General features: G+C 40.8%; 1 protein-coding gene across 2 annotated transcripts in view; it reads right to left on the minus strand.

Moving 5' to 3' along the window:
- Nucleotides 1-2,046: 2,046 nt before the first annotated feature.
- Nucleotides 2,047-27,750, minus strand: part of PRKAR2B (protein kinase cAMP-dependent type II regulatory subunit beta) — an 87,639-nt gene continuing 61,935 nt past the window's right edge. The window contains exons 4-12 of one of the 2 annotated variants that reach the window (XM_045089664.1): nucleotides 24,933-25,016; nucleotides 18,312-18,418; nucleotides 15,377-15,530; nucleotides 10,480-10,581; nucleotides 8,728-8,802; nucleotides 6,318-6,383; nucleotides 6,049-6,187; nucleotides 5,530-5,669; nucleotides 2,047-4,048 (exon numbers count right to left, since the gene is read on the minus strand). In XM_045089664.1, the coding sequence (XP_044945599.1) occupies nucleotides 3,995-4,048; nucleotides 5,530-5,669; nucleotides 6,049-6,187; nucleotides 6,318-6,383; nucleotides 8,728-8,802; nucleotides 10,480-10,581; nucleotides 15,377-15,530; nucleotides 18,312-18,418; nucleotides 24,933-25,016 (921 nt within the window). In that variant the 3' untranslated portion in view covers nucleotides 2,047-3,994. The remainder of the gene's footprint in view (nucleotides 4,049-5,529; nucleotides 5,670-6,048; nucleotides 6,188-6,317; nucleotides 6,384-8,727; nucleotides 8,803-10,479; nucleotides 10,582-15,376; nucleotides 15,531-18,311; nucleotides 18,419-24,932; nucleotides 25,017-27,750) is intronic. The other variant, XM_004739542.3, reaches the window with a different exon arrangement.

Below are 27,750 nucleotides of genomic sequence, written 5' to 3' on the forward strand. Positions count from 1 at the left end.
GATCCCGGTAGGTTTTCAATTAGGATAAAGATGGAAAGTCATAGACTGGAAGCAACTTTATCTGAGATTTTTGACTGGTATTTACTGCTCACATGCTCGTTCTTGTTAGGCTAGAAACACTCAGAGGTTTGCTTCCAGGTTGTTGAGGTCAGGAGCCAAGGCTGCTTTTGTCATTTGAGTCCATTTCTGGCTCACACCTAAAACCTTCTCCGGCCCCCTAGAGAGAAACTCATTCTCTGTTCTTTGCAGCTGAGAGTAAAAATTCATTTACTTACTGTAACATCTCAATTATAATCGATACAAAATATTTCATATATACATTTTGGGGGCTAGGGCACCTACCTAGTAAGTGTCATTTCATTTTATGGTGCAGTTACTTCCACAGCATGCCTCATTACATCTCCCCAAATGTAAGTGTTAACATGCACCTTGAGGACTTTTTAGGCAATTTTAGATTTATAAATTTACGGCATAAAAAGGGACAGACGCAGATGTTGGTCAAGTACAGTTTTCCTCTCAGGAGTCTTAACCATCTGCCCTGCGTACTTGATGCAAATTTCTCTATAGGCTCAATATGGGAAAACATAGGAGTCCAAGAACTGCACAGGAAACCAAGAGAATCAGTGGCCTGGGAGTTCTGCCGTGGCCTCACCACGTAACTGGGCAAAGTCACCGACTCTCCTCACTTACACGGACTGATCTAGGCTCCCATCTTTATTATTGGGCACATAAGACCTCTGCCAATACATGGTAAACTTTATTGTTTATGTTTCCATAATTCGCTATACTTTTAAGGTCTTTTTTTTTTTTTTTTAAAGTACCTGGGGGTAAGACTAACAACTATATAGTTTCAGTTGCTCAACCAGTTTTGCTGCCTTTAAAAATATCCTGGAGCAGGGAAGGTTGTCTCAACTCCTATTCCAGTTTGTTTTGGTCAGAATTCTTTCTGATATTCAACATCAAGCCACACTTCACACTCTCTTAATTCCAGAAGCCAGAATTCCTGGTTATTCTATTTCTCCCTTATGCATGAACAATTTCATTTCTCCCTTCAGTATTAACATTTTATTCAGATAGAATTGCTTTTTCAGTTATTTAACAAAGCCATAGGTTGTGCCACTTGCAACGACGCGGATGGAACCAGGCGTTATGCCAAGCCAAATAAGTCAATCACAGAAAGATAATTATCATATGACCTCACTCATATGTGGAATTTAAGAAACAAAACAGAGGAGCATAGGGGAAGGGAAGGGAAGAATGAAACGATGAAACCAGAGAGAGGCAAGCCATAAGAGACTCAATCATAGGAAACAAACTGAGGGTTGCTGGAGGGGAAGTGTGGGGTAGGGGCATGGGGTAACTGGATGATGGACATTAGGAAGGATATATGATGTAATGAACACTGGCTATTACATGAGACTAATGAATTTAAATAAAAAAATTTTAAAAAGAATGTCAGCATGTTCACCCACCTTGTGTCACAGATAGTGTTTGTTACACCATAGGCAAGTCCTAGTTCATAGTGACATGCAGAACACACACACACCCACACACACACTATATGAAACAAGGAGAAGCACTTGCGTTATTACAATGTTCTTCCAGAATAATTCGTAGCTACACAGAGTGTATCCTTGAATGAAATTTCAATGGAGGATCTTCCAAGAGTAAAGAATCTTGGTTTGTGACTGAATGATGACATCCACACGTCAAGTGTGAGTCAAATGTTTTTATTAGATGCTTCAACTTGTAAATTCCCTAGTTAGTGACACATCTCTGGTGAGCCCACACAGCCAAGCTAGTCTGGAGCACACTGCGATTGTTTAGATCACATATGACTAATAGTTAAAATCTGTAAATTCCTATTGCCATAAAAAACTATACTCTTTTCTTGCATTAGGTCCAGGGTGTGTGTGGGGTGGCAATGCCTTTCACATGTACCCCGTCTGTCCTGTTTCTCACATGGCACAATATGCACCATCCAAGTCCCAGGACAGAAACACAACACAACACAAAACAAACAAAAAAAAAACTTCATTAAAAACATTTTATTATAAAAGTGTGCTTTATTATAAGGTAAATTTAAATATAACCAACAATACTGAAAATAATGTAACTGGCATTTACAGCCTTGGTCAGAGTTCTTTATTAAACAGGCATTTGTTTGTTACTCCATGAATAGTTAACAATCAGCTGATGCAACAAGGTATCTTGAAAAAGTGGATAAAGAGTACAGAATGATGAACTAGGAATCTGGGGGTTCTTTGTGGTTTTTCCTTGTTTAACAGAACTGGCTTTTAAAATAAAATCTGAAATAGAAAACAAGTCATCTTCATGTCATAAGCTCCCTTCCTACAAGAAAGTTTGCAAAATTGTTAAATGGTGTTCTAAAATGTAGCTAAGTTATACTTTACATACTTTTTATATGTACATTATTTGATGAACACATTTTAAACCATATTTTCATTATATATGTAAGACCATAAACGTTCTCTAATAACATCACACTGTAAGAGCCACAGACTATTTTTACCCAGGTATATATAATTCTTTAAAACCTGTTTCCCAAAATGTAATTGTTCATTTAAAAGTGAACAACTGATTAGAACTAACCTCTCCAGACACAGGGGTCACATGGACATAGAAACCATGTTAAGAATAATACTGCTTTGGTTGAATGTAATTCATCTTATGTGGCAGAATAATAGGCATATTATCAACGAAAACGTATTAAGTCCATCCTGCACTTTTGAGTCTACAGTAACACAAATGGCAAGGACATTTGGATGGGGCAGAAATTCCTTTTATATTTATATCTGGTTTTGCTTAAAAAAATTTATTCCCACCACCTTTAAAGGAAACCCATGGGAGATGTCTGCCAAGGATCCTATTATGTACACCTAGTGAAGAACAGAGCTATATCCCTGGGGCATGCTGATGAGGACCCCAAAATATTTTTGGTATAGGAGAGGTCGCTTTTTTCCTTTTCTTTTTTCTTTCTTTCTTTCTTTTTTCTTTTTTTTTTTTTTTTAGCATATGTTAAGATCTCCAGCTTCTAGAAGACAAGTCTAAATAGCATTTAAAAAAAAACCAAAAACCATTTGTGACATTAAATGTTGAACTCAAACTTTTAAAGAGTACAGAGAACTACAAAATGGAAAAAAGAAGCAGATATATGCTTTATGAGGAAATTGTGTTAATGATCTCTCATCTCAAAGACTCTTCCCTATTATCATAATGACTACATTCTCATCCTTAAAACCACTGGGGTATGGAAGTTACTGACCTTATGCCAAAGAAGTCAAAATGTACTTTATTGCAAAAATATAAAAGGTCTGAAAATTGCATATGATGTTTTCTACCATTTCACCGTAGTCCAAGGCCAGCACATAACTTATCAAGCCTGAAAAACTTGAGAAAACAAAAATGATTAAAACTGTACTTACTATATATAGTGAGTTGTAAAAAGAATGTGATGTCATGCTGTCCAGCATGAGTCACTGCCAAGGTCTCTTTCCATGAGCACAGTCACTAACACAGCAACCCGGGAAGTCCAAACGAACACATATCACCCACGGCAGTGTCCTTTAATTATCTTCTTACACACAGATACTTTTGGTATATCACAATCATCTGAATGAAACTTTCACTCAAATCATAATTTTGTGGAGTACAAAGTCATCTTATCAGTATGTCAGTATTCTTCTGACCTATTCTTTAGAAAGTGATGGTAAAGCCTATTGAGTATTAAATCACTACTCTGTTTACAGATACACTGTAAAGGTTTAAAAAAAAAAAAAAAGGAAAAAAACCTGAAATCACAAAAAATGCTTGGCATCTACACAAACACATTCTCAGTGGACTAACCACTACTGCGGAATTTTGTCACTACGGGTCTTGTCCATACTTTTGCTTCATGCAGTGGGTTCAACAATATCCATGTTAGTTCCAAACAGAGCAACTAATTGTTCTTCATAGGTGGCAATGTTCCTTTTCATAATTTCCATGCAAGGTCCCAAAAGCCTTTCAAACGCCTGCACATCCATAGCTAAGAAAAGGGGAGAATAAAAGAAAAACAAATTTAACATCCTTTGCAAATTTGAAAAATTCCCAAGTTATTTACTATGCCCATTCTGCAGCTATCAATAATGCAATGGCATTTTTAGATATATATCAAATGTAAGGAAAGGGCGTAAAAATAAAAATGTTCCGCTTCAGAAAGTAAACAGCCAGTATTCCTCTGATAATCTGTGCATTTCTAGGGTGGCTGGGAGGCTCCTGGTCTATGGTAAGAAAAAAATGAGGGGCTGTTATGGCAAGGCCTTGGAATTTTAAAAAATAAATTAGTTTTGATGTCATCACCTCAGTAATATGAACTCCTTAAAGGTGGCAAGGGATCTTTTTTTCTCTATTGTTTTCCCTTTGTTTTTCTTCTCTACTGTTTCCTTTTTTTTTCTCTACTCTTTGCCCAATGCTATGCTGTAAAGACCCAGTGTTACCTTTTGTAATGTTTTGCTCTTTTATCCTATTGTCTAGTCAATTCTAAATGGCAGCCCAAGTGCTTTTGTCTGCTTCTAAGTATATGCTTTATGTCCGCTTTCCTGCTTGTTTCCTACACTTTTAAAAACTCTATTTATAATATACATGTGGAAAATATCACACCACCATAGAAATACAGATTTAAGAAATACATACATACATACATATATACATATATATTTTTTTTCCCTCTCAAATTTGCAAAGGTACAAAAGACAATGTTTGCAAGAACAGAGAAAGTGGACATTGTTGTACTGTGGTAGCATGTAAATTAGTACAGACCGAGAGAGCTGGCAGTATACCTCGAACAGCATGAAAAGAAAGTGTATCCTGAGAACATTCCTAAGGAAAAATCCTATATATGGGAAAGTTATGTGCGCCCACAGACGCAAAAATCTCCCCCACCCCCAATATATGGGGCCCAAACGCCCAAAATATTTGCCAGTGGGAAATGCCTGCGTGACGTACAATGTGTATTTTACTTCACACGTTACAATTTGATCAACTAGAAATAAAATGAGCAAGTACCTGATTAAGCTACAGTGAATGGAAAAAAAGTAGTTGACAAAATCTTAAAACCAGAAAACCCCCGCAAAAAAAAAAAAAAAAAAAGATGAGAAGGAATTAGAACAGAATTGGGGGGGTTGGTATGGGTGACTCCTAGTTTTTCCCATCCTTTTCTGTATTTCTCAGGTTTTCTTTAATGGGAATAACTGTTACAGAAAAAAATTAATAGGGTTTCACTCACTTCACTTTTACTTTTCCTCCTGTCTGTACTGAGGAAAATTACCCATTAGTGCCTACCTACCTCCTCTTTCATCCAAATGTAACACTTGATTACTATTATACTTCCTGAAAGCCTTTCAAAAAGTGACTTCTCTAAGGAGTTAATTCTGAAGATGCCTGCCGGGCTGAGGACGCTACGTTTATTCTACAGAACTGCGTGTGAGAACACAGAGTGGATAATCACTGTGTAATCAATTTTCTTACAGTGTCAGCTATGTGGATACCTCCTGGCTTCCGTTCCTCACTCTTAAAGTAAATTCTGTCTCCTAGGTCAGAGGGAGGTCTTCCAGCTGAAGGTGGCATCTGCGATGACTTATCGTTAACAGCTGGACAACAAAACCGTCCTGTGTTTGACAAACACAAACCTTCGTTGGGACTGGGATGAGGAAGTACTCCCACAGACCCTCCGGCTTTGCCCACAGACCTGGATGAATGCTATAAAAATACTATTCTAGCTGGCTTTCTTTTTTTTTTTTTTTTGGAGGAACACAAACTTTACTTGAAAGATGAGACCTAAAGCTTCATACTCCGAATTCTTTACTAAAACAAGATGTTTAGGCTCTCACAAATGGATTCCCTAAAGCAATGAATCAGGACCTTGTTCTCTTTTGTGGGGACGGTAAAAGTTGGGGACCCAGTGAGATCGTCGGCACAGGCTCACGAACACACAGAATGCAGGTCTCACGACTGCAAGTAGAGGCACGTCCACCCCTGTGACCCTACCTAAACATTTGACGGTCCCGATGGCGTGCGCGGAAGCGGCCCGAGGTTTGTTGGTGACCAGAGCCAGCTCTCCGAAGTACTGACCCCGAGAACAGCGAGCAATTTCCACGGCACCATTCTCTTCCACTTCTGACTTACCCTGACAAGGGAAGGAAGAGTGTGAGCCGTGACTCAGCTCATGAAATCTCCGTTAATCGTAGGGTGAGCATCAGAAAGGAAACCTGGTGCTCTGTGGCTAACATGGCTTTTTAGGACTTGCCAACACTCACCTTCCTTTTCATAGTGATTTTCACTTCGCCAGACTCCACGATGAAAAAAGAATCCGCCAAATCTCCCTGTAAGAAGGAAACAAAAACAGAGTGGGGGAAATGCAGATTTCGATGCCAGCAATCCTGTTGGCCTCTTGCAGCCCTGAGATCGACCCAGCTCCATGGTACAGACGGTCTGCCGGGACAGTGAGGGGCCAGAGGAACAGACCATCTCACTGTCTACATTGAGAGGCCATGATCAGCAATTCTAAAGTAACAAGCTCACCTTCAGTTTAGAATGTACAATATAATGATTTGGTATTGTTCAGTTATTTATTTCATGTAAAACTATTTCAAATAATAAACTCTTCCCCATGGCACTTCTGGCTAAAGCTAGCCAAGGAGACATGGCAAATACAGAGGTGAGAATTAAGCCCCAACGGCCGCCTGGATGACAATGTCTACAGTCCCAGATAGCAGTGCCATGTCCCAGCACGTCCTGCTCTGCAGGCCAATCCTGTGCTTCCCAAGAAGCGCTCAGATGCGCACCCTGTGTCATACTCTGATGAGAAGCATCAGCATGGGACCCAGAGAGGAGAAACACTCAAGGAGGAGAAAACAACCGGACATATTGGGAGGCAGCCCACGTGGGCCCTGATGTTGTTACTGATGCTCTATCCTACCCTGGGGCCTCAAAAAGGCTTCTGAAAGTGTTGCCATTTCCAACCACACCCCTGCTTTCTCTACTTTTCCTTTTTGGGTGAACTCTGCCCTGATTTTCAGTGATGCCTCCCGAAGGAAGTAGTGTAGTATAGATGACAGCAAATACTGACTTTTCTGAGCCTCCAAAGTGATTCTAGAGAAACTTGGGAATTTCAAAACTCTTTACATACATTTCAAGAAACAATTCATAGAAACACATACAATTGTACATGCAATTCAAGAAACACAGTGTCAGATTACATCACAAAAATGTGGAGTCTAGATTTATGTAACATATTTATAAATGCTTCAGAGATAATCCCTAAAAATACCTTCAATAAACCCTAAGTATAATATATCTATAATCCTCTCTTACTTTGTATCATAGGAGCGTCCTATTACATTTTCAAGTGTTTAAAATCATAATACATCTGTTGACTGCTATGTTATTGCTTTTTCAGATTTTGTTTTTAAATAACCTCTAAGCCCAATGTAGGGCTAGAACTCATAACCCTGAGATCAAGAGTCACATGTTCCACTGACCAAGTGAGCTGGTGCCTGATAATTTTGTTTTCAAAACATGCTCTAAAGGCACAAAGAAGTAACAACACAGGGCTGGTGGGCTGTGCCAGTGTTGGATCATAGGGGTGATGGTGTGAAGTGTAGGGACACCAGAGGCACCGGGAGAAGGTTGGGGGAAGGGCACGGGACCTCTGTATGATCACTGCAACTTACCATGAATCTGTAACTATTTCAAAATAAAAGGCTAAAAAAAATCATGTCAAAAGTGCTCTGTGCTTGGTTATTTTTCAACTTCCATAGGAGAACCTTGGTCTTGTCCTCTAATTTGACTCCACCTCCTTCCAACCCCTGACTATAATCGGTGTGTGCATGCATGTGGACAGGAGAGACTGATTTACTTGTGTATTTGCCTCCTAACACAATTATTCGTGCCTCAAGCTCATAGACCTTGCGTCTCATTCCACATATCCTAAAAGACAACACTTAAATGTGATACAAAAATTAAAGAACCTTAAAATCTGTTGAAATCGTTCACGTAGTGCTTAGAACTGTAGCTAAGAAATATGGGCACTATCATCAGTCTGCTTTATCTGTGAACCCTGACTGTCTTCATAAATCCTACTTCTCGGCAGCTCTGTCGTAATGAAGGTGTGTATTCCTACCTGATCCAACTGGGATCTCGGAGAAGCATTAGGGGTGAAATGGCACGTCAGCCCCCATTTGGTGCCTGGAAGCTGATACAGAACACGGTACAGCGTGTTCCCTTCTTGATTAACTTTATCAGGGAGCATCCCCAGGAGGCTTCATCTTGAACTGATCATGCAAAACTCTGCGGGAACTCCCGGTGTGCTTTCTGGGTGCATGTTATCACAAGGAATGTGCTGACCTGTTTTTTCTGATTATTAACAACAACTTACCATAGATATGTTTGAATTTCATGTCATGTACAAATAGACAATTATCCAGAAATCCATCTGATGATTTAATCCATATTCATCAGGAGTTAATTATATAAATAAAAATATTCAAATAACTTAATGGCTGTAAATTAAACCACTTTCAACAGGTCTTTTGGTGGAAGTGATATTCATTTAATCCACCACTATATGCTGATTATAGACACATATGAAAAATTCATCAAGATCGGCCTTGTGAAAGAGGCTTTTGGAATAAAACCCTAAGCGGAATTACCTAAAAAGCACTATACCTGAGCAATAATCTGTTCTCCGTCGTTGTATACTTTGGTGCCTATCACATCTACCACTTTCAGGCGTTCAGAAACCTTCAATGGAAAAAACACATGATTAAATGGACTAAATTAAACAGACTAAACTTCTATTTCAGAACGTTAAAATCGGTAGTCTCGAGGCCAAATAGAACAGGTTTGTCAGTGTATGTGTTGTATTAACTGCCAGCATTTTTTAAAAAATAGGTTTCTCAGGAAAATCTGAATTCTCAGCTTCTCTTGAAAAATCAGGGGACTCAGAAATACCCAGGCCACATTGATGGCGCGCGGCCAACAATGGGCTGTGGTTCAGCAACGTTCTGGAGCTGGAGCCCGAGCCCAGCCTCCGTCCCACTCTGGCTTCCTCTGCTCCTGTGCCTTACCTGCCTAACTCTGAAGGCATGTGGATTTCCAGCCCCTAATCTTTCATTTTTAAAAGAGATGCCACGAGACACAATCAGTGTGCCTCTTATGCATTCTGTAACGTGGCCAAAAACTTTACCAGGCATGTACCAACAACCCAACAGAGGGAAATTTCAGGAGATGCATCAGTGCTAATTCCAAGGCTCGTGGCCGGGACGCAGGAAGGCGGGGAAGGCACGGCAGAAGGAGATCGGGAACACGCTAGGTTCGAGACATCGAGTAGACCCGTGAGCACTAATGTCAATTATGCAGTTGGATAAACGCGTTGGCCATTCGACAGAGGGACCTTGCCCGGCGATGGCCATTTTAGGAGATAATGTATAAGCAGTGTTTAAAGCCAGGGCATTTGACAAGTTCGCCAGGTGAGTAAGCGTAGCCTAAAAACAGAAGAGACCCTGGAAGGCCAATCTGAAGAAGAAAGGGGAAGGGGGGCAAACAGCAAGGTTGACTGGGAAGGAAAAGACTCCTTCGAGAAGCTCTCCCTGTGAAGGCGTAACTAGCGCCCCTGCCCACATTTCTGCCATTACTTCAAGTTTGCTTTTCCTTTTTCTAAGTTTTTATTTAAATCCCAGTCAGTTAACATACAGTCTTATATTAGTTTTCAGGTGGTCGATATAGGGATTCGACCCCAGTGCTCCCTGTAGGTGCCCTCCTTCATCCCCATCTCCCCCCACCCGGTGACCATCGAGTGTTCTCTCGAGTTGAGTCTGTTTCTTGGTTTGCCTCTATCTTCCCTGGGCTCATCTGTTTTGCTTCTTCAATTACACATGAGTAAAATCAAAGGTTCCGTCTTTCTCTGACTTATTTCACTCAGCATTATACTCCCCAGCTCCACCCATGTCATAAATGGCAAGATTTCATTCTTTTTTATGGTTGAGTAATATTCCATTGTGTGTATGTTTACATGCGCACATATACCACCTCTTCTTTATCCATTCAACAGTCGATGGGCACATGGGCTGTTCCCATAATTTGGTTATGATAAATAATGCTGCTATAAACATTGTGACATGCGTATCCCTTTGAATTAGTATGTTTGTATTCTTTTGGTAAATACCTCTGAAGTCTTCTTTTAGATAAAGATCACATATAAATCTGTTCTAGACACTCACATGAGTCTGTTACTTGTAAAACAAAGCAAAACAAAACATCTGCAGCTACGGGTAGTATAAGAAATACTATGTTAGACAAACACCATCGTTTAATCTTTTCAAATAAAAATATTCAAAGAAACTTTCCTACAGAACTAAATGTTCCACACAAAACAAACTTTTAAAGCAAAATAAAACAAAAGCATAAACATGTACTTACTTCCAATGATTTAAGGAATGGCAGTGACTCGATAAAGCTTTCATACATTTTTCTCTTTTTGGCATTATTTTTTACAATTATTCTCCTGAAGGTTACCCTGTCCTAAAGGCAAAATAGCAGATACAAAGACAGTTAAGAGGCAGATTTTATTAGGAAAAAAAGTTTGAAGAGATAGTCTCATTTTAGTCCCAATAAAAAACAAACAATAACTGAAGATTCTCAAATAAACGGTTAATGTTATTATATTTTTTCAGATTGTTTAATTTCTTCAGGCATAAAATATAGACCCATATAAAAGATTACTTTCCTTTTTCTGAAAAAGGAAAGTTTCCTTTTATTCAGAACAGAACTGGCCAACATGTAATGGTAATAAATCCACAAGGTGGTGCTACTGCACCATTAGAAAAAAAGGCACCTGCTCTGTCTTTGTTTTCCTCCAGCTTTACTGACATAGAACTGATCTGTAACATTGTGTAAGAGTTCAAGGTATTCAACCCTTTGCTTTGATACACTTATATATTATGAAATGATTACCACAATAGGGCTGGTTAATACTGGTATTACCTCACATAATTACCCTTTCTTTATTGTAATGAGAACATCTGAGACTCCCTTTGCAACTTTCAAAGGTACAATACAGTGTTAACCATAATTACCATGCTGTTCATTCAATCCCCAGAACTCATTCACCTTGTAACTGGAAGTTTCCAACCTTTGACCACCATCTCCCCATCTCCTCCACCCTCAGCCCCATGAAGCAACCTCAGCACTCATCGTCTCTGAGTTCAAACAGAAGAACACAAGTTCTCTACTGTGGATGACAGCCCTTGGATGTCCAAAATCAAGCCGTGGAACATGACCACCCCCCTTTTTTTTAAAGCTGACTTATAATGGACCTATAATATTAAATTAATTTAGAATGTACAATATAATGATTTGATACTCACATATACTGAGAAATGATCACAATAAGTCTGGTTAACATCATCACCATACATAGTTACAAATTCCCTTTTCTAGCGGTGAGAACTTTTAAGATCTATACTCTTAGCAATAGATATAGCCTGCAGACTGCAGTGGCCATGGTGGACAGGACATTCCCAGGTCTTATTTATTTTATAATTCTGACCTCCTTCACCCATGACCAGCATTTTTATAAAAAATAACGTATAGAAAATCTCAGCATGCACACCTTATAGTTAAGTTTTGTTTAGTTATTTAATTTAATTCAGTTCTATACAAAGACATACATAAGTAAATACAGTAATATACTGGTAAATATACTGGTTGTGATCTTTCTGAATGGAAATCTTCATGTGGGTTGTAGAAAAAAAATGCATGAAAACACTATTAGAAATTTTTTTTTTAAGATTTTTTATTTATTTATTTGACAGAGATCACAAGTAGGCAGAAAGGCAGGCAGAGAGACAGGAAGGGAAGCAGGCTCCCCGCCAAGGAGAGAGCCGGATGTGGGGCTCGATCCCAGGACCCCGAGATCATGACCTGAGCTGAAGGCAGCTGCTTAACCTACTGAGCCACCTAGGCGCCCCACGTTATTAGAAATTTTTTTAATCATAAAGCAATTATGAGATCTTGAAAAAATTATGTATGCTAGGTTGTCACATCCACATAATGTCAGAGTTTTTCTTTTTTAAAAAATGTGCACAGAGAACTACAACTTTCTTGAATATCAGAGTCAAATGCCAGTGTTTACCATTCTCAGGGTTCTCAAACTTTCCTCTGTTTATACTACTTAACCTCAAAGATACAGAATTCAATTAGGAAACTAGGAAAAATTTTAAAGATAACAGCTCAAAAAATTGTTTTCCTACAAACTTTATTTGGAAAAACTCCCTACAAAACATTATTTATAATGGTTCTTAGTCAAGAGCCCCCAGAATTATGTTGGTTTGTCACACACACACCAATATACAATTATACCATTTTAATATCCTGTAAAACTGCGATATGTTCATTAATTATTAAATTACTATGCTGACACAGTGAGGATGAATTTAACCGAATTGGCAGGATGGAGGAAAACACCATTGTGGATGTAAGTCTCCAGGAAAGGAAATATCCTGTTCCACAATTTAGTTTATTATAATTTGACAAGGGCAATAATTTGGAGTTGTAATCCTAATCAACTTTTTTAAAATAGAAAAATGTGCAAGATAATTACTAAAACTATTGAAATAATTTCCAAGCTCGGGTCTGCATCAGAATCACTGCGGTATGAAGACTTGAATGACTCGAACAACGTCTGCGTGTAGGGCTCACTAACCTATAGGTCATAAAAGCTACCCCAAGTGATTCTGATACATAATCAGGTTTGGGAACCAGCTGCAACCCCCTTTTATGGACAGAGTTTATTGCAAAACAGAGCAGATGAGAAATAGTTTAGGGATTAAAAATTAACCACAATGAGGTATTTGGTCCCATGAAAATTTTGTTAGTGGCCCACTTCTTCACACCCACTGTGACATATAATTAAAATCCACAAAGTCCCATTTCAAATGTTTTCATCCTAGTCACTTCAATAATCGCCTTCCTGAATCACTGGCAGGGTCACGTGTGTCAGTTAATCCCCTAGGGCTCACAGTGACCAAGTACTATTTACAAACTTAGGCTAGTCTAACTAAGGGCTTTTCTCTCAGGATCTGCTTATGTTTCTACCTGCATTTATAGGGCAGAGCTCCAATCTGCGGGTCTTAAAGGAAAACATCTTTCCTACTCAACTCTTCCTGAAAAGTTCAGTAAGTGGCTCTTAAAAAACGTATTTGAAGGATTAAGTGACAGGCTAATTCTAATTTTTAGAAAAGTTCCTGCACTTAGGCACATATCCTAAGGTAATCATCATAAACTGCCCACCTGAATAACGTGGAGAGATAAGTAAAATCTCTGAAAATGCTTAATCCTTCTTGACGGCTTAAGTATCGTACACACTGGGAATGCTGGGCCTTGGTACCCAGCTTAAGGTTTCTACCGGGGCTGCAAATTAGGAGGACTCGGAGGGGCCAGCCCGCTACGAGTGATGTTGCTCCAAGGGTGTGCAGGGGGCTTCCAGACCCTCTGAATCTGGCCGGCAACCTCAACCCAAGGACTGAACCTTCAGCAGATACCTTCCTTAACAGGTGATGGCCGACTCTAGATGGAGCCAACCACTCTGATACCTGGCAAACATGTCCTATGGATCTAGCCTGGTCCAGTTTGTGGTTTCTACTTTGCTGGCTTTGGGTGCTCAAATCAAAATGAGTCAGAGAGACTCATCACAGCAACAGTAACCGCCTAATTCTAATAAGAAGAAACGCAGAGTATGTATGGTTTCTCTGAGCAAGAGATTTTTTATCAGCTGACTCAACTTCAGAGTTCAAGGGCTGAGTCCACACGGAGTGACAGGTTACTTCTGCAAAGCTACAGATGGTTCTTGGACCCAGACTGCAAAGAGACCTTCTATGCTCTCAACCTCTTCTCCTTCCACAAAATGATTATTGAGGGAACTAATCTAATAAAATAAAATACACACTCGAAACCAGAGAGTGGGCCATTTTCAACAATTTGAAAGGAAATACAAGCATTGCAAACATGCCCTAAAAATCAGCATTGCTTGAAGTGTGCTCTGGGCACAGCGACACCGGGGTCTCCTGGGAGCTCATGAGAAATGCAGGAGGACCACAGGCCTCATCGCAGATCCTGTGAATCAGGAGCTGCAAACTATGCTCCCACGTGACCCGTAAGTAGCTCGGAGTCTGAGAAGCTCCAGCTTAAAGACAGGCTTCCAGAACAGGCCAGTCTGAACCCTGGTATTGGGTATGGAAAGTATCCTCCTCCCACCTCTCCCAAAGGTCTTTTTTTTTTTTCCTCCCAAAGGTCTTTAAACCAACTTTTAAGTCTTGTAGAAATACCACCATTAACAAACTTATTTTAAAAGCCCAGCTCCCACCCCTGCAGTCTGATTATACTGGTCTCGGTGGATCCTCAGCAAGAGGATTTTTTTTTTCTTAAATATCCCCTCCCCTTGCCCTGCATGCCTTCAAGTAATTCTGATGTGCATTTGGGTGAGAAACGTGGGCTTCCAGAATTTGGATGCTACCCAGCTGCTTTTCAATGCAAACTTGTTCCAATTTATTTTTTTTTAAGATTTTATTTATTTGACAGAGATCACAAGTGGGTAGAGAGGCAGTCAAAGAGAGAGAGAGGAGGAAGCAGGCTCCCTGCTGAGCAGAGAGCCCAATGTGGGGCTCGATCCCAGGATCCTGGGATCATGACCTGCCCCTGAGCCGAAGGCAGAGGCTTTAACCCACTGAGCCACCCAGGTGCCCGAAACTTGTTCCAATTTTAAAGCATGTCCAGGGAACCTTCTTACAGGGGCTTCTCAAACTCCAGCATGCGTCCGAGTCTCGTGGTGGGCTTGCTCAAGCACAGATCACCGCATCCCACTTCCAGAGCCTCTGATTCACGAACCTGAATCAGTAAGGGGGAGGGGCCCAGAACAAGCATTTCTAGCAAAGTGCCCCAGTGATACAGATGCTCCCTGTCAGGGGACCACACCTGGGGAAGCGCAGATCCAACCAAACCACAAGAAAGCTACCTGACAAAACAGCCCCAGAGGCCTTGCTCACTGGTCTGGGTGGCTGGTTTCTAAGGGTGGGTAAAAGAGCAGCAGTTCGGATCTGGCCCAGTAGGTTAAGCTCCTGACTTCACTGGGAAAAGAACATGAAGATTTCACCCAGCACTGAGAAGTACAGCATCCAGTAGGTGCTTAATAAATACCCTCAAAATGACCGATGAGGATCACAAAGACATCCACCTTTTAGAACCAGAAGACTCTACCTGCCCGGCTTCTGTCATAATGATTTCACAAGTAACACTCAGGTCAAATACAGGTTCCACTCACCAAACCCCACAGAGCACCAGGAGAGGTAGCAGTGATTGTGGCCGCTCTGGGCGTATTGTACATTAAGGCCAGTTCACCGAAGCTCCCGCGGTTGTCGTAGTTGCCCACACACCTTCCGACACCGTCGCATTTCACGTAGATGTCAAATGTGCCTCTGTTGGCAGATGAAAAACAAGAGGTAAAAGTAACTCAAGTCAAATCTCCTGAAAATCATCATTTCAGAGAAGAGCCATGTTCGACGAAATCTCCTTTCCAGATTCCCTTTCTCTTCTGACCGGACATGTGCCTGCCAGGGAAAAATGAGACCAAATAAAAGTTTATAACAATAAGTGATAAAAAATAAGAGCCAACTGTACAGAATAGGCACAGACATTCTTCTGAAAAAGCCGACTGCAGTATCTCCGAGCGTTACAAACGTGAAGGATACGTCAGGAGTTTTGTGTCTAAAGAGAACATGTATTACTTTTGTAATCAGAAGAAAATAACATTTTTTTTTTTTAAAGAACACAGCTCTAACAATTTAGTCGGTCCTACTGTACAGCAAATACAAGGCTCTTGTATCATTTAAGGAAGGGGCCAGCGAAGCACGGCCCAGGGACCCACAGTCTGCCTTCCGCAGTAAAAGTTTTCCTAGGACACAAACACATGGGTTCGCCTGCGCCTTCCTGACAGCTGATCTGCACGCGCAGAGCTGAGTGGCTGGGACCCCAGGGCCTCAAAGCCTGAAGAGTGTACTCTGGCCCTTTACACATCATCTGGGGTTTTACTGCAGACTGACCCCTAAGCCAAAGCAAAAAGTGGTAGAAATTCAGACTCAATATCTGATCCTGGTCTTTCTGTAGGTCTTTTTATTCTGTGCTTATCTTTTATTTGGGTTCGTCTTCCAGGCAGGCAGCACTCCGTGTGCCCAGCACTGTCCTCCATGTATCACGGACCCTGTGTCTATGGCACTAATTTCTTCCTTGGACAACTGTCTTCCCACACACTGCGCTTTGCCAGAGTACATGGCTTTGAGGCTTGCTGAAACACCTGAGAGGACAACCAGCAGAAATTCTTTGGCTTTATTCTGTGGGCTAAGCCTCTAACAAAGACAAAAAAGGGAGAGCTTTTAAGATTAGGAAAGGATTATGAGTGGTAAAGATACAACAAAAACAAAAAGCACAAGGTACTACACAAACATTAACGAGGAGGAGAATAACGAGTCTGATGTTCGCGGTTAGAAAGGCTTTTCAAGGACACCTTCTAGAAGCGGTTTCATGACTATTTTTCAAGTATAGACTAATTCTTCTAGTAACACTATTTACACTTTGGCACTAAAACCATTTTATGCATTTTCTACTTTGAACAGAATAAACTACGTGACAAACATGCTGATGAGAAGTAAAATGAGCCCCGAGGCCAGCTGCCAGCTCACCATCTAACGCCCCTACCACCTTCTCACACACATTTCTTCCTTGATAATGTGAGGCGTCGGGCAGAGCAGAGCCACAGGAAGACCACAAACGAGGACCAACGGACCCGGATGCTGGGCTGGCGGACCTTCACCGACTCCTGTCACTTCTGCATGCCTGGGACCTTTCGCCTGTCAAATGGGTGATGAGGATCTAACTGACCAGGGAAACGTGAGGGAGTTCTTGTCGTATTTGGGTTTCCCATCTATACCCCCAAAGTTAAATACAGCGTAACAGCTGAGTGAACTTGAGGCGCATCACTGATGAAAGCTGTTAAGGATACAAAAATCAAGAATTTAAATTTACCTATGGAATAACTGGGTGTGTTCTAAAATCAGAGAGCTCACCCCAGCCCTTGCCAATGGTTCTCCAGGTCACCACGGCATCCAGAGGAGGGAACGGAGGAATTGGTGAGAACCTGCCTGCGGAGGGCGTGCATCACTGCTGAGGTCAGGGACATGCCAACCCCAGAGCCAAGTCAAGACACAGGCTGCGCAGGCGGGGTGGGATTTTCCGCAAGGCTCTGCACTGAGCACAACTCAGTCCGGAGAAGCAATGCCCCCAATGAATTCGGCCACGCTGGGAGAGGACGTGCGTGGCCCCCAGACCAGGAGGGGCCGGGGATGCCGACACTTCAGCACCACTTTACCAGGGTGGAGAAACATAGCCTCTGTTCAGACCGCTCCCCCCTCATAGTTTAGGGCTCCTATCTAACGACCGCTTGAAGCATGCTGTTCTTTAGCGAAGTAAAGCACAACTTTCCAAAATTACATTTTCAATATGAATGCCGGTCTCCCCCATTTAATATGATAATCTCTCTGCACTTTTTTTTTTTTAAAGATTTTATTCATTTGAGAAAGAGAATGAGAGATAGAGCATGAGAAGGGGGAGGGTCAGAGAGAGAAGCAGATTCCCCATGGAGTTGGGAGCCTGATGTGGAACTTGATTCTGGGATTCTGGGATCATGACCTGAGCTGAAATGCAGTCGCTCAACCAACTGAGCCACCCAGATGCCCTTCTCTGCAATGTTTTAAAATAACTTTTCGACAAGGTTTTTAATGCTCAAGAATGCATACACAATTTCTGGAAAGAACATAAACTACCCTCTCCACCATGTGCATGTTTTACTTTATTGTTAATAAAAAAAGAACAGATTGAATTATGTGACTCAGCACCCCAGATGTTGTCCCTTCTAAGTGTAACAGGCCTCCTCTCAAGACAAAGTTAATAAACGAGGCAGCTCACAGTAAATGCCTGAGATTTATAGATTTAACTGACCCAAATCACCCGTTCTTCTATGAACGAGGCCTTTTTTTGTGATCTAATGTAGCTGCACCACACTCATTCACAGCAGGCTTCCAAGAATAAAGAATAAAGAGGTAATAGCAACTATGAAATATTAATTTGCCAGTCGTTACTAGAACCACTGAGGTTTTATACGGAAGGTTCATTACATTTCAGCAGGGAAGTTACACAAAACTTACCTATCGATCACGTAGAAGTTGTCACCATCATCTCCTTGATCAATTACATGCTCCCCTTCTTTGACCAGTTTTTCAAACATGGCGTCTAATACTTGAGACATCTGCTCCTATTTTTTCAAAAGAAAAGATACAATTCTTACGTTTGTCTACAGTATGTTCACTTAACTAACCATAATCGGCTTTATATTTCTGTGACCCAGCTCGAAGACACAGAAATATCACCACTGCCATGAAATCTTGTCAAACACACACACACACACAGCACAGTTGTTCGTTCCACCTAACAAATGAGATGACTATACATTGCCTTCCTTTCATATTTGGTACCTCAATGAAATTATAATTAGCTTATTTCAGAATATTTCAGTGCAACAACCACCACTTTGATATATTGAAAAATGAACCTGCGAACCACAACGTATAAATGAAATAGAATCTTGGCAATTAAAAATGACCAGATTCACAAAGAATGACTGCAAATGTCTTTTAAAGATTATCTGTTCTTAAAACTTCCTTATGTTTAGTCATCACTAGAATTTATGTAGAGATTACCTAAACACTTAGTGAATTCAAATTCTGACTCCAATCCTGTTTGGTTTAGCACTAAAAACAAAACAACAGAACTGAAAAACAAGATGAAAGGCAAACCCCAAAATGACAACGGGAGATTTGTGATCATGGTTCCTCATCCCGCTAGTTCTCTTCAAGAAGCAACCATTTACCTCCCTAGGGCAGATTTATTAAAACGAAAGTCAGAAGCGTCAAACCTATTCTTCAACAACTACTTATACTACATAAAATTTTTATTCTGCTCAAGTGTGATTGACAAGGCTTAAGGGTAAACCAGCTAGCGAGGATAAACTAAAAGGTGAAGAAACCTTTCCTTAGAACAAATACAGGAACCATTCAAAGACACCCCCACCCCCCGAGACAAAAGAGCTCAATGTTTCTCAAACTGGGTTTTGTGGAACCCAGGGATTTTGTGGAGGTGCCGCAGTAACTGATTTTGTGAACTGTTGATTTAAATGCCTCCTTAAAGTGACACTAATGTCACTTTATATTGACACTAAATATTGACATTAAATGCTCAGATGAATTTTATATACATGATTTTTTTTTTGTGAGGTTAAGTTTCTCATAAAATCAACCATGGTTAAGTGAACAATTCAGTGGCCACAAAGTTGTGCAACCACCACTTCTTAGTTTCTAAACATCTTCATCACTCCAAAAAGTAGGCCTGTGCCCACTATGCTGTCATTTTGCTCTTCTGCGCCCCCTGGCAACACCCACTGTTTTCTGTCTCTATGATCCCCCTAATCTGGTATTTCCTAAAATGCAATCATACAGTGTGACCTTTTCCTTCTGCCTTATTTCACTCAGCATAAGGTTTTCAAGGTTCATCCTTGTTCTGGATAATCCTATTTTATTCCTTTTTATAGATGAATAGTATTCTGCTGTAAATATACCACACTTCGTTTACCCATTCACCTGCCAATGGACACTTGGATTGACAAGGCTTAAGGGTAAACCAGCTAGTGAGGATAAACTAAAAGGTGAAGAAACCTTTCCTTAGAACAAATACAGGAACCATTCAAAGACACCCCCCCCACCCACTGTGAATAGTGCGGCTATGGAACAGTCATATTCAAGGATTTGTCTGAATATTTACATCCATTCTTCTGGGTTATACTGAGGAGTGGAACTACCGAGTCCTATGGTAATTCTAGGTTTAACCTTTTGAGCAACTGCCAAACCATATTCCACAGTCTGTAAACCATTTTCTCTCCCACCCGCAATAAAGTTCTAACTTCTCCACATCCTCGCCAACTTGTTATTTTCCCTTCTTAAAAAAATGGTCTATAGACACACACCTAGGAGCACTGGGCTGGTATTTCATTATGGTTTCAGGATTGGCATTTCCCTCATGACTAGCCATGCTGAGAATCTTTTCATGTGTTTATTGGTCATTTGTATATCTTTTTTGGAGAATGTCTATTCAAGTATTTTGCCTAATTTTAAGTAGGGTTGTTATTTTGTTGTTGAGCTGTAAGAGTTCTTTATATATTTTGGCTACTAGGCCTTTATATATATAGATGATCTGTAATTATTTTCTCCCATTTTGTAGAATGTCTTTCATTTTTTTCAATAATGTCCTTTGATGCACAATTTTTTTTATTTTTTATGAAGCCCAGTTTCTTTCTTTTCTTTTCATATTCCTATTTTTGGAATCCACTGCTAAATCCAAGGTCATGAAGATGAATCCTGTGTTTTCTATTTTTTTTTAAGATTTTATTTATTTATTTGACAGACAGAAATCACAAGTAGGCAGAGAGGCAGGCAGAGAGGGAGGGGGAAGTAGGCTCCCTGCTGAGCAGAGAGCCCGATGTGGGGCTTGATTCCAGGACTGTGGGATCATGACCCGAGCTGAAGGCAGAGGCCTTAACCCACTGAGCCACCCAGGTGTCCCAAACCTTTGTGTTTTCTTCTAGGAGTTTTTACAGTTTGGGAGCTTATATTTAGGTTCTGGATCCATTCTGAGTTAATTTTTTTGTAAAGTATAAAGGAGGGGGTCCAACTTGGTTCCTTTGTGTGTGGATATCCAATGGTCCCAGCACCATTTGTGGAAAGGATTCTTCTTTCCCCACTGAATGGTTTTGGCACTCTCATCAAAAATCAAATGGTCTTCAAATCAAATGTATAAATCAAATGTACAGGTTTGTTTCTAGACTCTCAATTCTATTCAACTGTTCGATGTGTATACCCAGGCCAATAACACATTGTTTTTATTCTTGGAGTTCTGTGGTACAGGTGAAGTTGTTGTTTTGTTTTGTTTTAAGATTTATTTAATTTATTTTAGAGAGAAAAGGGGAGAGAGGCAGAGTCAGAGAGAGAATTTCAAGCAGAGTCCCCGTTGAGTGTGGAGCCCGAGTGGGGCTCGATCTCATGACTCTGAGATCGTGACCAGAGCTAAAACCAGGAGTCAGGTGCTTAAAAGACTGAGCCACCCAGGTGTCCCTGTAGTAAAAGTTTTGAAACTGCAAGTGTGAGTCCCTCTACTTTGCTCTTCTTTTGCAATATTATTTTGACAATGTGGGCCCTCCTTGGCTATCTATACAAGTTTAATAAAAAAGACAACAGCAAAATATTAATGTGTTTTCCTGGTTTAGCTTTAAAATACGTAAATGCTACCAATTTAAGCTTTTATAAAATCATATTGAAACAAGTAATTTTTTTGATACAAATAATTTAAAAAAAAAATACAGAACCTCTACAAATAAGATATATTGTCAAGTAAAAAGAACAGGGCAGGACACTGTGGAGAGTTTGCTGCCAATGAAATTTAAAAAAACAACATACTGCTCTGTACAGGGCATAACCCTGGAGAAATACCCATGGAAATGCTCAGAGCACATGGCTCCTGGGAAGCTGGGTTGCGAGGGGACTACTTCCCCTGTAGTTCTCCCAGACTACTCTCCCTGACTACTCTTTTGATCTTTTTGAATTTTTATAAATTGTATATGCACACAGACTTAGAACTTGTCATTAAAAACCCAAGCTCTCCATTGGAACAGAGAACATACATCTTCACGGGGCTAACGAAGCTTCTGGAGGAATGATGGGGCTGGGTCCTGCAGGAAGGGGTTTTCGTCCCCTCCCTGGGTCCCTGCGTGAGCTGTGACACCTACTTATGAAACAGGAGCCTCTGTGGAAGATGAAGCCAGTGTGGCCAACAAGCAGTGCTGTCTGGATGTGCTGCTAATTGGCCCCACAGGGACCATTTTATCCAAATGAGTTCATCAACCAGGCAGCATATGGTCACCTATCAAAATTATGGTTTGATTAAACGGTTTACTAATATTTTGTAGCTCTTACTATTTATATTTAGTCCAGATGGAGAGAAAATATCAGCTTTATTGATTAGCTCTTTCTCTAAATGTCAAATGGAGGGGGAAAAAATGAAATCCAGTGCTCTAATAAATTTTTTTGTTGCCTTGGTATTTAGCTGCATTTTAAAACATTATAAAGCTTAGGAATTCATACATGGATATATAAAAAAGTAATTCCTGGTAAAATACAGAACAATCATTTCTTCTAGAACTTGTCACTGTGACATGTGTCAGTTCTAATCAATCAAAATGCAATTTCCCCATAATTATGCACAGAGTGAAAAGAACTTAGGAAATATTTAATAGGCAGAGGCTTATCCCAGTGACTGACAACTACAGTAGGAAATCCACATCTTATTCTACAGAAAGCAAATTCAAGCTTGATGAAAGTTCTCTAACTTCAAAAATAACAATTTACTCTCCATTAACCAAAGAACCTATCACGGAGCATAGGAAAATTATTTCCGTTTGCCTCAAATTAGAAATATTTCAGAAGAAAAATGGCCTACTGAGTCGAGCATTAAATATTCATGAAAAGGATATCTTCAAAGAGATTAATAATTATAAATGCTGTGCCCAACATATGAATATACAGCCCTCCCAGGAAAAATGTCCAGAGGCCCAGGAGGAGCAAGACTTCCAAGCTAAACAATGACTTCAGGGAGTTCAGGTGAGACAGTAGGTAAAAGGCCAAGATCATTCTTCCTTTTAGTCCGCAGTTACTGCGTGCCCTTCCTCCTCCAAATTCTCCCACTTCAGAAAAAGATACCAGCTCATGTTCATTCCCAGCAAGACAGTGGGAGTCATCCTAAACCCTTTCCATCAGGTCAATCATTATTTGGTCCCTAAAAAGTGCCAACTTCTGCTAACCCTGAATATCTTATGAAACCCATCCTCTTATTCCCTTCCCTAAGCCCAGTTCCCGCCTTTCTACTCTCCATCCTGCCATAACAGTGACCTCAGACACATTTGATTGTTACTTTCTCTGCTTAAAATGTTTCCATGGTGACTTTCCGCTGCCTACAGTATGTGGCTGACATTATAGGGGGCACTCAAGAAGGGTCCTGGGGGACATGGCACACATGTACCTAAGCACTCGCCACTGTGTCTGCTGACGCAGGCTCCTGTGAAAACACTCCCTTCCCTTTCCTTCCATCGGCGACCTCCTTCCTACTCACTTTCTGAGGCTCAGCTCAGGCAGCCTCCCCAGCTTCCCAAATCCCCATGTGGGGCTGAGAGACCCTCTCCTCACACAGTGTCCTGACTCCATCACAGCGCTGGTGAGGTACCAAACTGCTTCTGAATCCCTCATCAAATCATATGTTCCAAGAAGACAAAAGCCATGTCTCAGTATTTCTGCAGCGTCCCTAAAAAGGCTTACATGGGCTCTGGAGCACAATGATCAGTCAGGGCATTGAACTGAATGAAAGCTGTTGTATAAGCAGGTGATCAGAGTTGAATATGTAATTCACTTTAAATGCATCTGGGTTATTGTAAAAAAAAAAAAAAAAAAAAAGTGTATCATGAAAAACTAGAAGACTGTTTAAAACATGAGCTTAACCTAAAATCTTCAATCTGCCATTCCTGGGGGGGGAGGGTTTGTTTGTTTTTTGTTCCAGGTGGTAATTTACTGAGAAAAATAAAGTTTTACTCATCTATATTTTGCATCAGAAGGATTGGGGATAGTAGGGCAAATAAATCCACACAGCTTGAGCTCACATTTTTAAAAAAAAACATCTATTGGAAGCAACTATGTAAATATATTAGCTTCTTGCCCTACAAAATATTTAATAATGATAATTCATGAATTTCGTAATTTCGTGAACTGGTTTTTTCTTTCTCCCCTGGCCATGAACTGGCCTTTAAAATACAGGTATTGGGACGCCTGGCTGGCTCAGTTGGTTAAGCATCTGCCTTTAGCTTGGGTACTGGGATGGAGCCCCGCATTGGGCTCCTTGCTCAATGGGGAGCCTGCTTCTTCCTCTCCTTCTCCCTCTGGCCCTACCTCCTGCTCATGCTCCCTCATACTCTCTCAAAAAAAAAAAAATTTTTTTTAAATATATGTATTTTTTAAAAGTTGGGGTAACCTATAAAAGTTGACTCCGTTTCCACATTTGGGTCATGGCAGCAGGACCATGGCAACCCGAATGACCACACAGCAATGAAGAAGCACAACATGAGATGAAGAAAGAGAACATTCAGGTCTGAGTACAGGGCAAAATGTGAACCTCAGGCCTACTCATACCGAGAGGGGTTTCTAAAAACGCACCCAGAACCTTTTAAAAACAAGAGATTTCACAATCCTTATAAAGGAAAAAAATCCCTCTACCTTTAAAGTGAAGTAAAATGTTCTTTTCAAAATAAGTAGAATACAAAAGTTATACACTAAAATATCATTATTATCACTAGCCCAAGAGAGCGGCAATCCACCCTTCATATTCCCGCTGGATGTACAAAGAACTTGAGGTCCTGCCCTCCCTTCATCTGGGCCGTTTCTCAGGCTACACTTGTAACCTGGAGGGATGAGATAATGTCTTCCGCGGACAAGGGGGCAGGCTGGCCGGCCTGTGTGCTCCAGGCTGCAAGGACACAGCTTCTCCCAAGCTTAGCGCTGCTTGTGGGGCAGAGGGTTACATCATCCAGGGTGACATTAGCTTGTCAAGACCCTGCACCATTTTTCACTCTGTGATGCTGAAACAAAAAAACCGTCGCTGGTCACTGCGGTGTCGCTTACCGGATCGAGGTTCTTAAACAGCAGGATGTCCTTGCAAGCCTCTTGCAATCGATTTCTTTGATCATCAGTTTTGGGATGTATAATCTAAAACCAAATTAACAAACACATCAGTCTACTTGTCTTATGATAGGCATAAAACTTCCCCGCAGGACGTCGGAGGGAAGAACTGTCAGTGCTGAGGTCCGCTTTGGGGGAGCAGACGCGAGCTCTCAGCCCCCTGAGTGAGGGAAAGTCATGCAGCTTTGTCTGGGGCGGAGGTGCAGCCTTATCCGCAGCATGCCTGACAGCTTTTCCATCAAGTGCTCCCCCGGGTTAGCAAGTTCATTTTGTAAAGGGCTGTGATCACCTATTCACTGAAGACCCCAAGACCCCTGGCAAGTAGCTTGGACAGAAACTGTACGGCCCCTCAAACACTAAAATATTTATTACCTAGAAAGGAGAAAATTTTTCAGTTAAAGAAAATAAGGTTTACAGAAAATGTTTGCCAGCTCCTGCTCTAAAGCTCTGGTGTCTTTCATTTAAAAAAATTAGAAAACCAATTCATAAATAAAATTTATATAGACATTTTCTCCAAAGAAAACACCGCAAATCTATTCTGCTAAGCAAGGCATATCTGTACAAGATAGTTTCCTATTTGTCCACACAGAGCTGAAGGTAACCTTTAAAAAATTCAAATCAGAACACCTGGATGGATTTCATTGCATTTACTGCGCATTAAATGCCCGTCCTTCCTTCGCCACCATCACTTCAGCCATGCAGTCCACAGCCACACCTGCCTGCACTCAGAACTGCCAATGGCTCTCACGCTGGGGCACTGGGGCCAAGCCGAAACTGGCTCCTGGGCTTTGTGGCAAGGTTCCCCTTCGCCACCTTCCGGGTCCCACCTCAAGGAGACATCTTGCAACTAGTCCATCTAATTAGGGACCCTGTCGACATGGGGTTTGGTTTTATTTTACCATCCTGTGGGCACTTGATATCTTGTACCTGTTCATTAATTTACTGGCTTGTTGTTTAATTCTGCTATTAGTCTCTGTGCCCCAAGATAGTAGGGACTTTTCCTACAGTACTCACCCCTAAAATTCCTAGCACCCGGCCAGGCATACAGAAGGCACTCCCCCAAAATTTTGAGGAGTAACATCACAAAGAAATGATCCGTTCTTAAAATTACCAGCTCTTTTCTACCAAAAGAGCTACATGTTAGATGTGTATATATAATTCTTATATTTTCATTTATTTTTTTAAAGATTTTTTTTTTTTTAAATAATCTCTACACTCAACACGAGGCTTGAACTCACAAACCCGAGATGGAAAGTTGCATGCTCCACTGACTGACACCGCCAGGCAACCCTATATCTTCATTTATTAAAGGTAGAATCTAATTTGTGATTTTTCCAAAATCCATCTTTTTTTTTTTTTTTAAGATTTTACTTATTTATTTGACAGAGAGAGATCACAAGTAGGCAGAGAGGCAGGCAGAGAGAGATGGGGGAAGCAGGCTCCCTGCTGAGCAGAGAGCGTGATGCGGGGCTTGATTCCAGGACCCGGAGACTATGACCTGAGTGGAAGGCAGAGGCTTAACCCACTGAGCCACCCAGGCGCCTCCAAAATCCATCTTAAGTATTTAAAATTTCTTCGAATTCGTATCAAAGAATACTTATATTAATCTGAGACTTAAGGATTTGATACATGGTCTGTGAAATATAAAATGTTCAAATGAAATGGCACTTTATCAAAATATATGTTTTCCTTACAAATTTTCCAATATATGCTTACAGCCAATTAATTCTGAAATCTGTAAGAATAATTTCCAAGGGCTACGGTGCAATTTGCCGTGTAGTATCTATGACCAAAAAAATAGTGCAGTTTTTGGTAACATGTTTAGACTGTTAGTTTGACTGTTCTGTCAAACTAATGGAGAACCTGAAGCACTTAATAATTATAATAAATAAATTGGAAAAAAACTATTAAAAGTAAGATGGAGGGTGTTGGAGGGGACAGCTCCCGCAGTGAATGCCCAGCTCATAAAGATTCATCCTTCTCTAGGAACTGCCTTCATTTAAAAGTGGTGTCTGGTAGCCAAAGGTTGCCCTTGTCCCTGGTCCTCCCAAAGCTGGGTCCATGAGAAATTCTCCCAGGGAAACTAAGACTTCCAGCTCAGAGTCCCAGCATGAAGAACCACTGGCAGCCAAGTGTCTTTCTAAGACAACACTCTAAGTACTGCACCACAGCTATGGAAGGTCCCCAGAGGTGGGCTTGCTCTGGCCCACCAGCCACAGCTTGGGTTATTTTGATTTTTTCCCAATTCTTTCTGTAATTCTATAAGATTTCAAAGGATATGTCCAAGAATTTTCTTCAGTATTTTCTCTTTTTAAAATTTTTATCTCAATGTGATTGGATTCTTTGACATAGCTAAATGAATCTTAACAAGTACCACCTCCCCAACAAGACAGTTAGGAATTAACTGGAGTGACCCAGCCAATCACTTTACCTATCACATAGATCAAAATGGGACGCCTGGGTGGCTCAGTTGGTTGGACGACTGCCTTCGGCTCAGGTCATGATCCCGGAGTCCCAGGATCAAGTCCCACATCAGGCTCCCAGCTCTATGGGGAGTCTGCTTCGCTCTCTGACCTTCTCCTCGCTCAGGCTCTCTCTCCCTGTCTCTCTCTCAAATAAATAAATAAAATCTTAAAAAAAAAAAATGGTAGCTAATAGTCTGAGTCTAGGAGATACGGTATATTATTTTTTTTTTTAAGATTTTATTTATTGACAGACAGAGATCACAAGCAAGCAGAGAGGCAGCAAAGAGAGAGGAGGA

The sequence above is a fragment of the Mustela putorius genome, unplaced genomic scaffold (genome assembly GCF_011764305.1).
Source record: "Mustela putorius furo isolate JIRA1106 unplaced genomic scaffold, ASM1176430v1.1 tig00003845_pilon_pilon_pilon, whole genome shotgun sequence".
In the NCBI taxonomy this organism is placed as follows: Eukaryota; Metazoa; Chordata; class Mammalia; order Carnivora; family Mustelidae; genus Mustela; species Mustela putorius.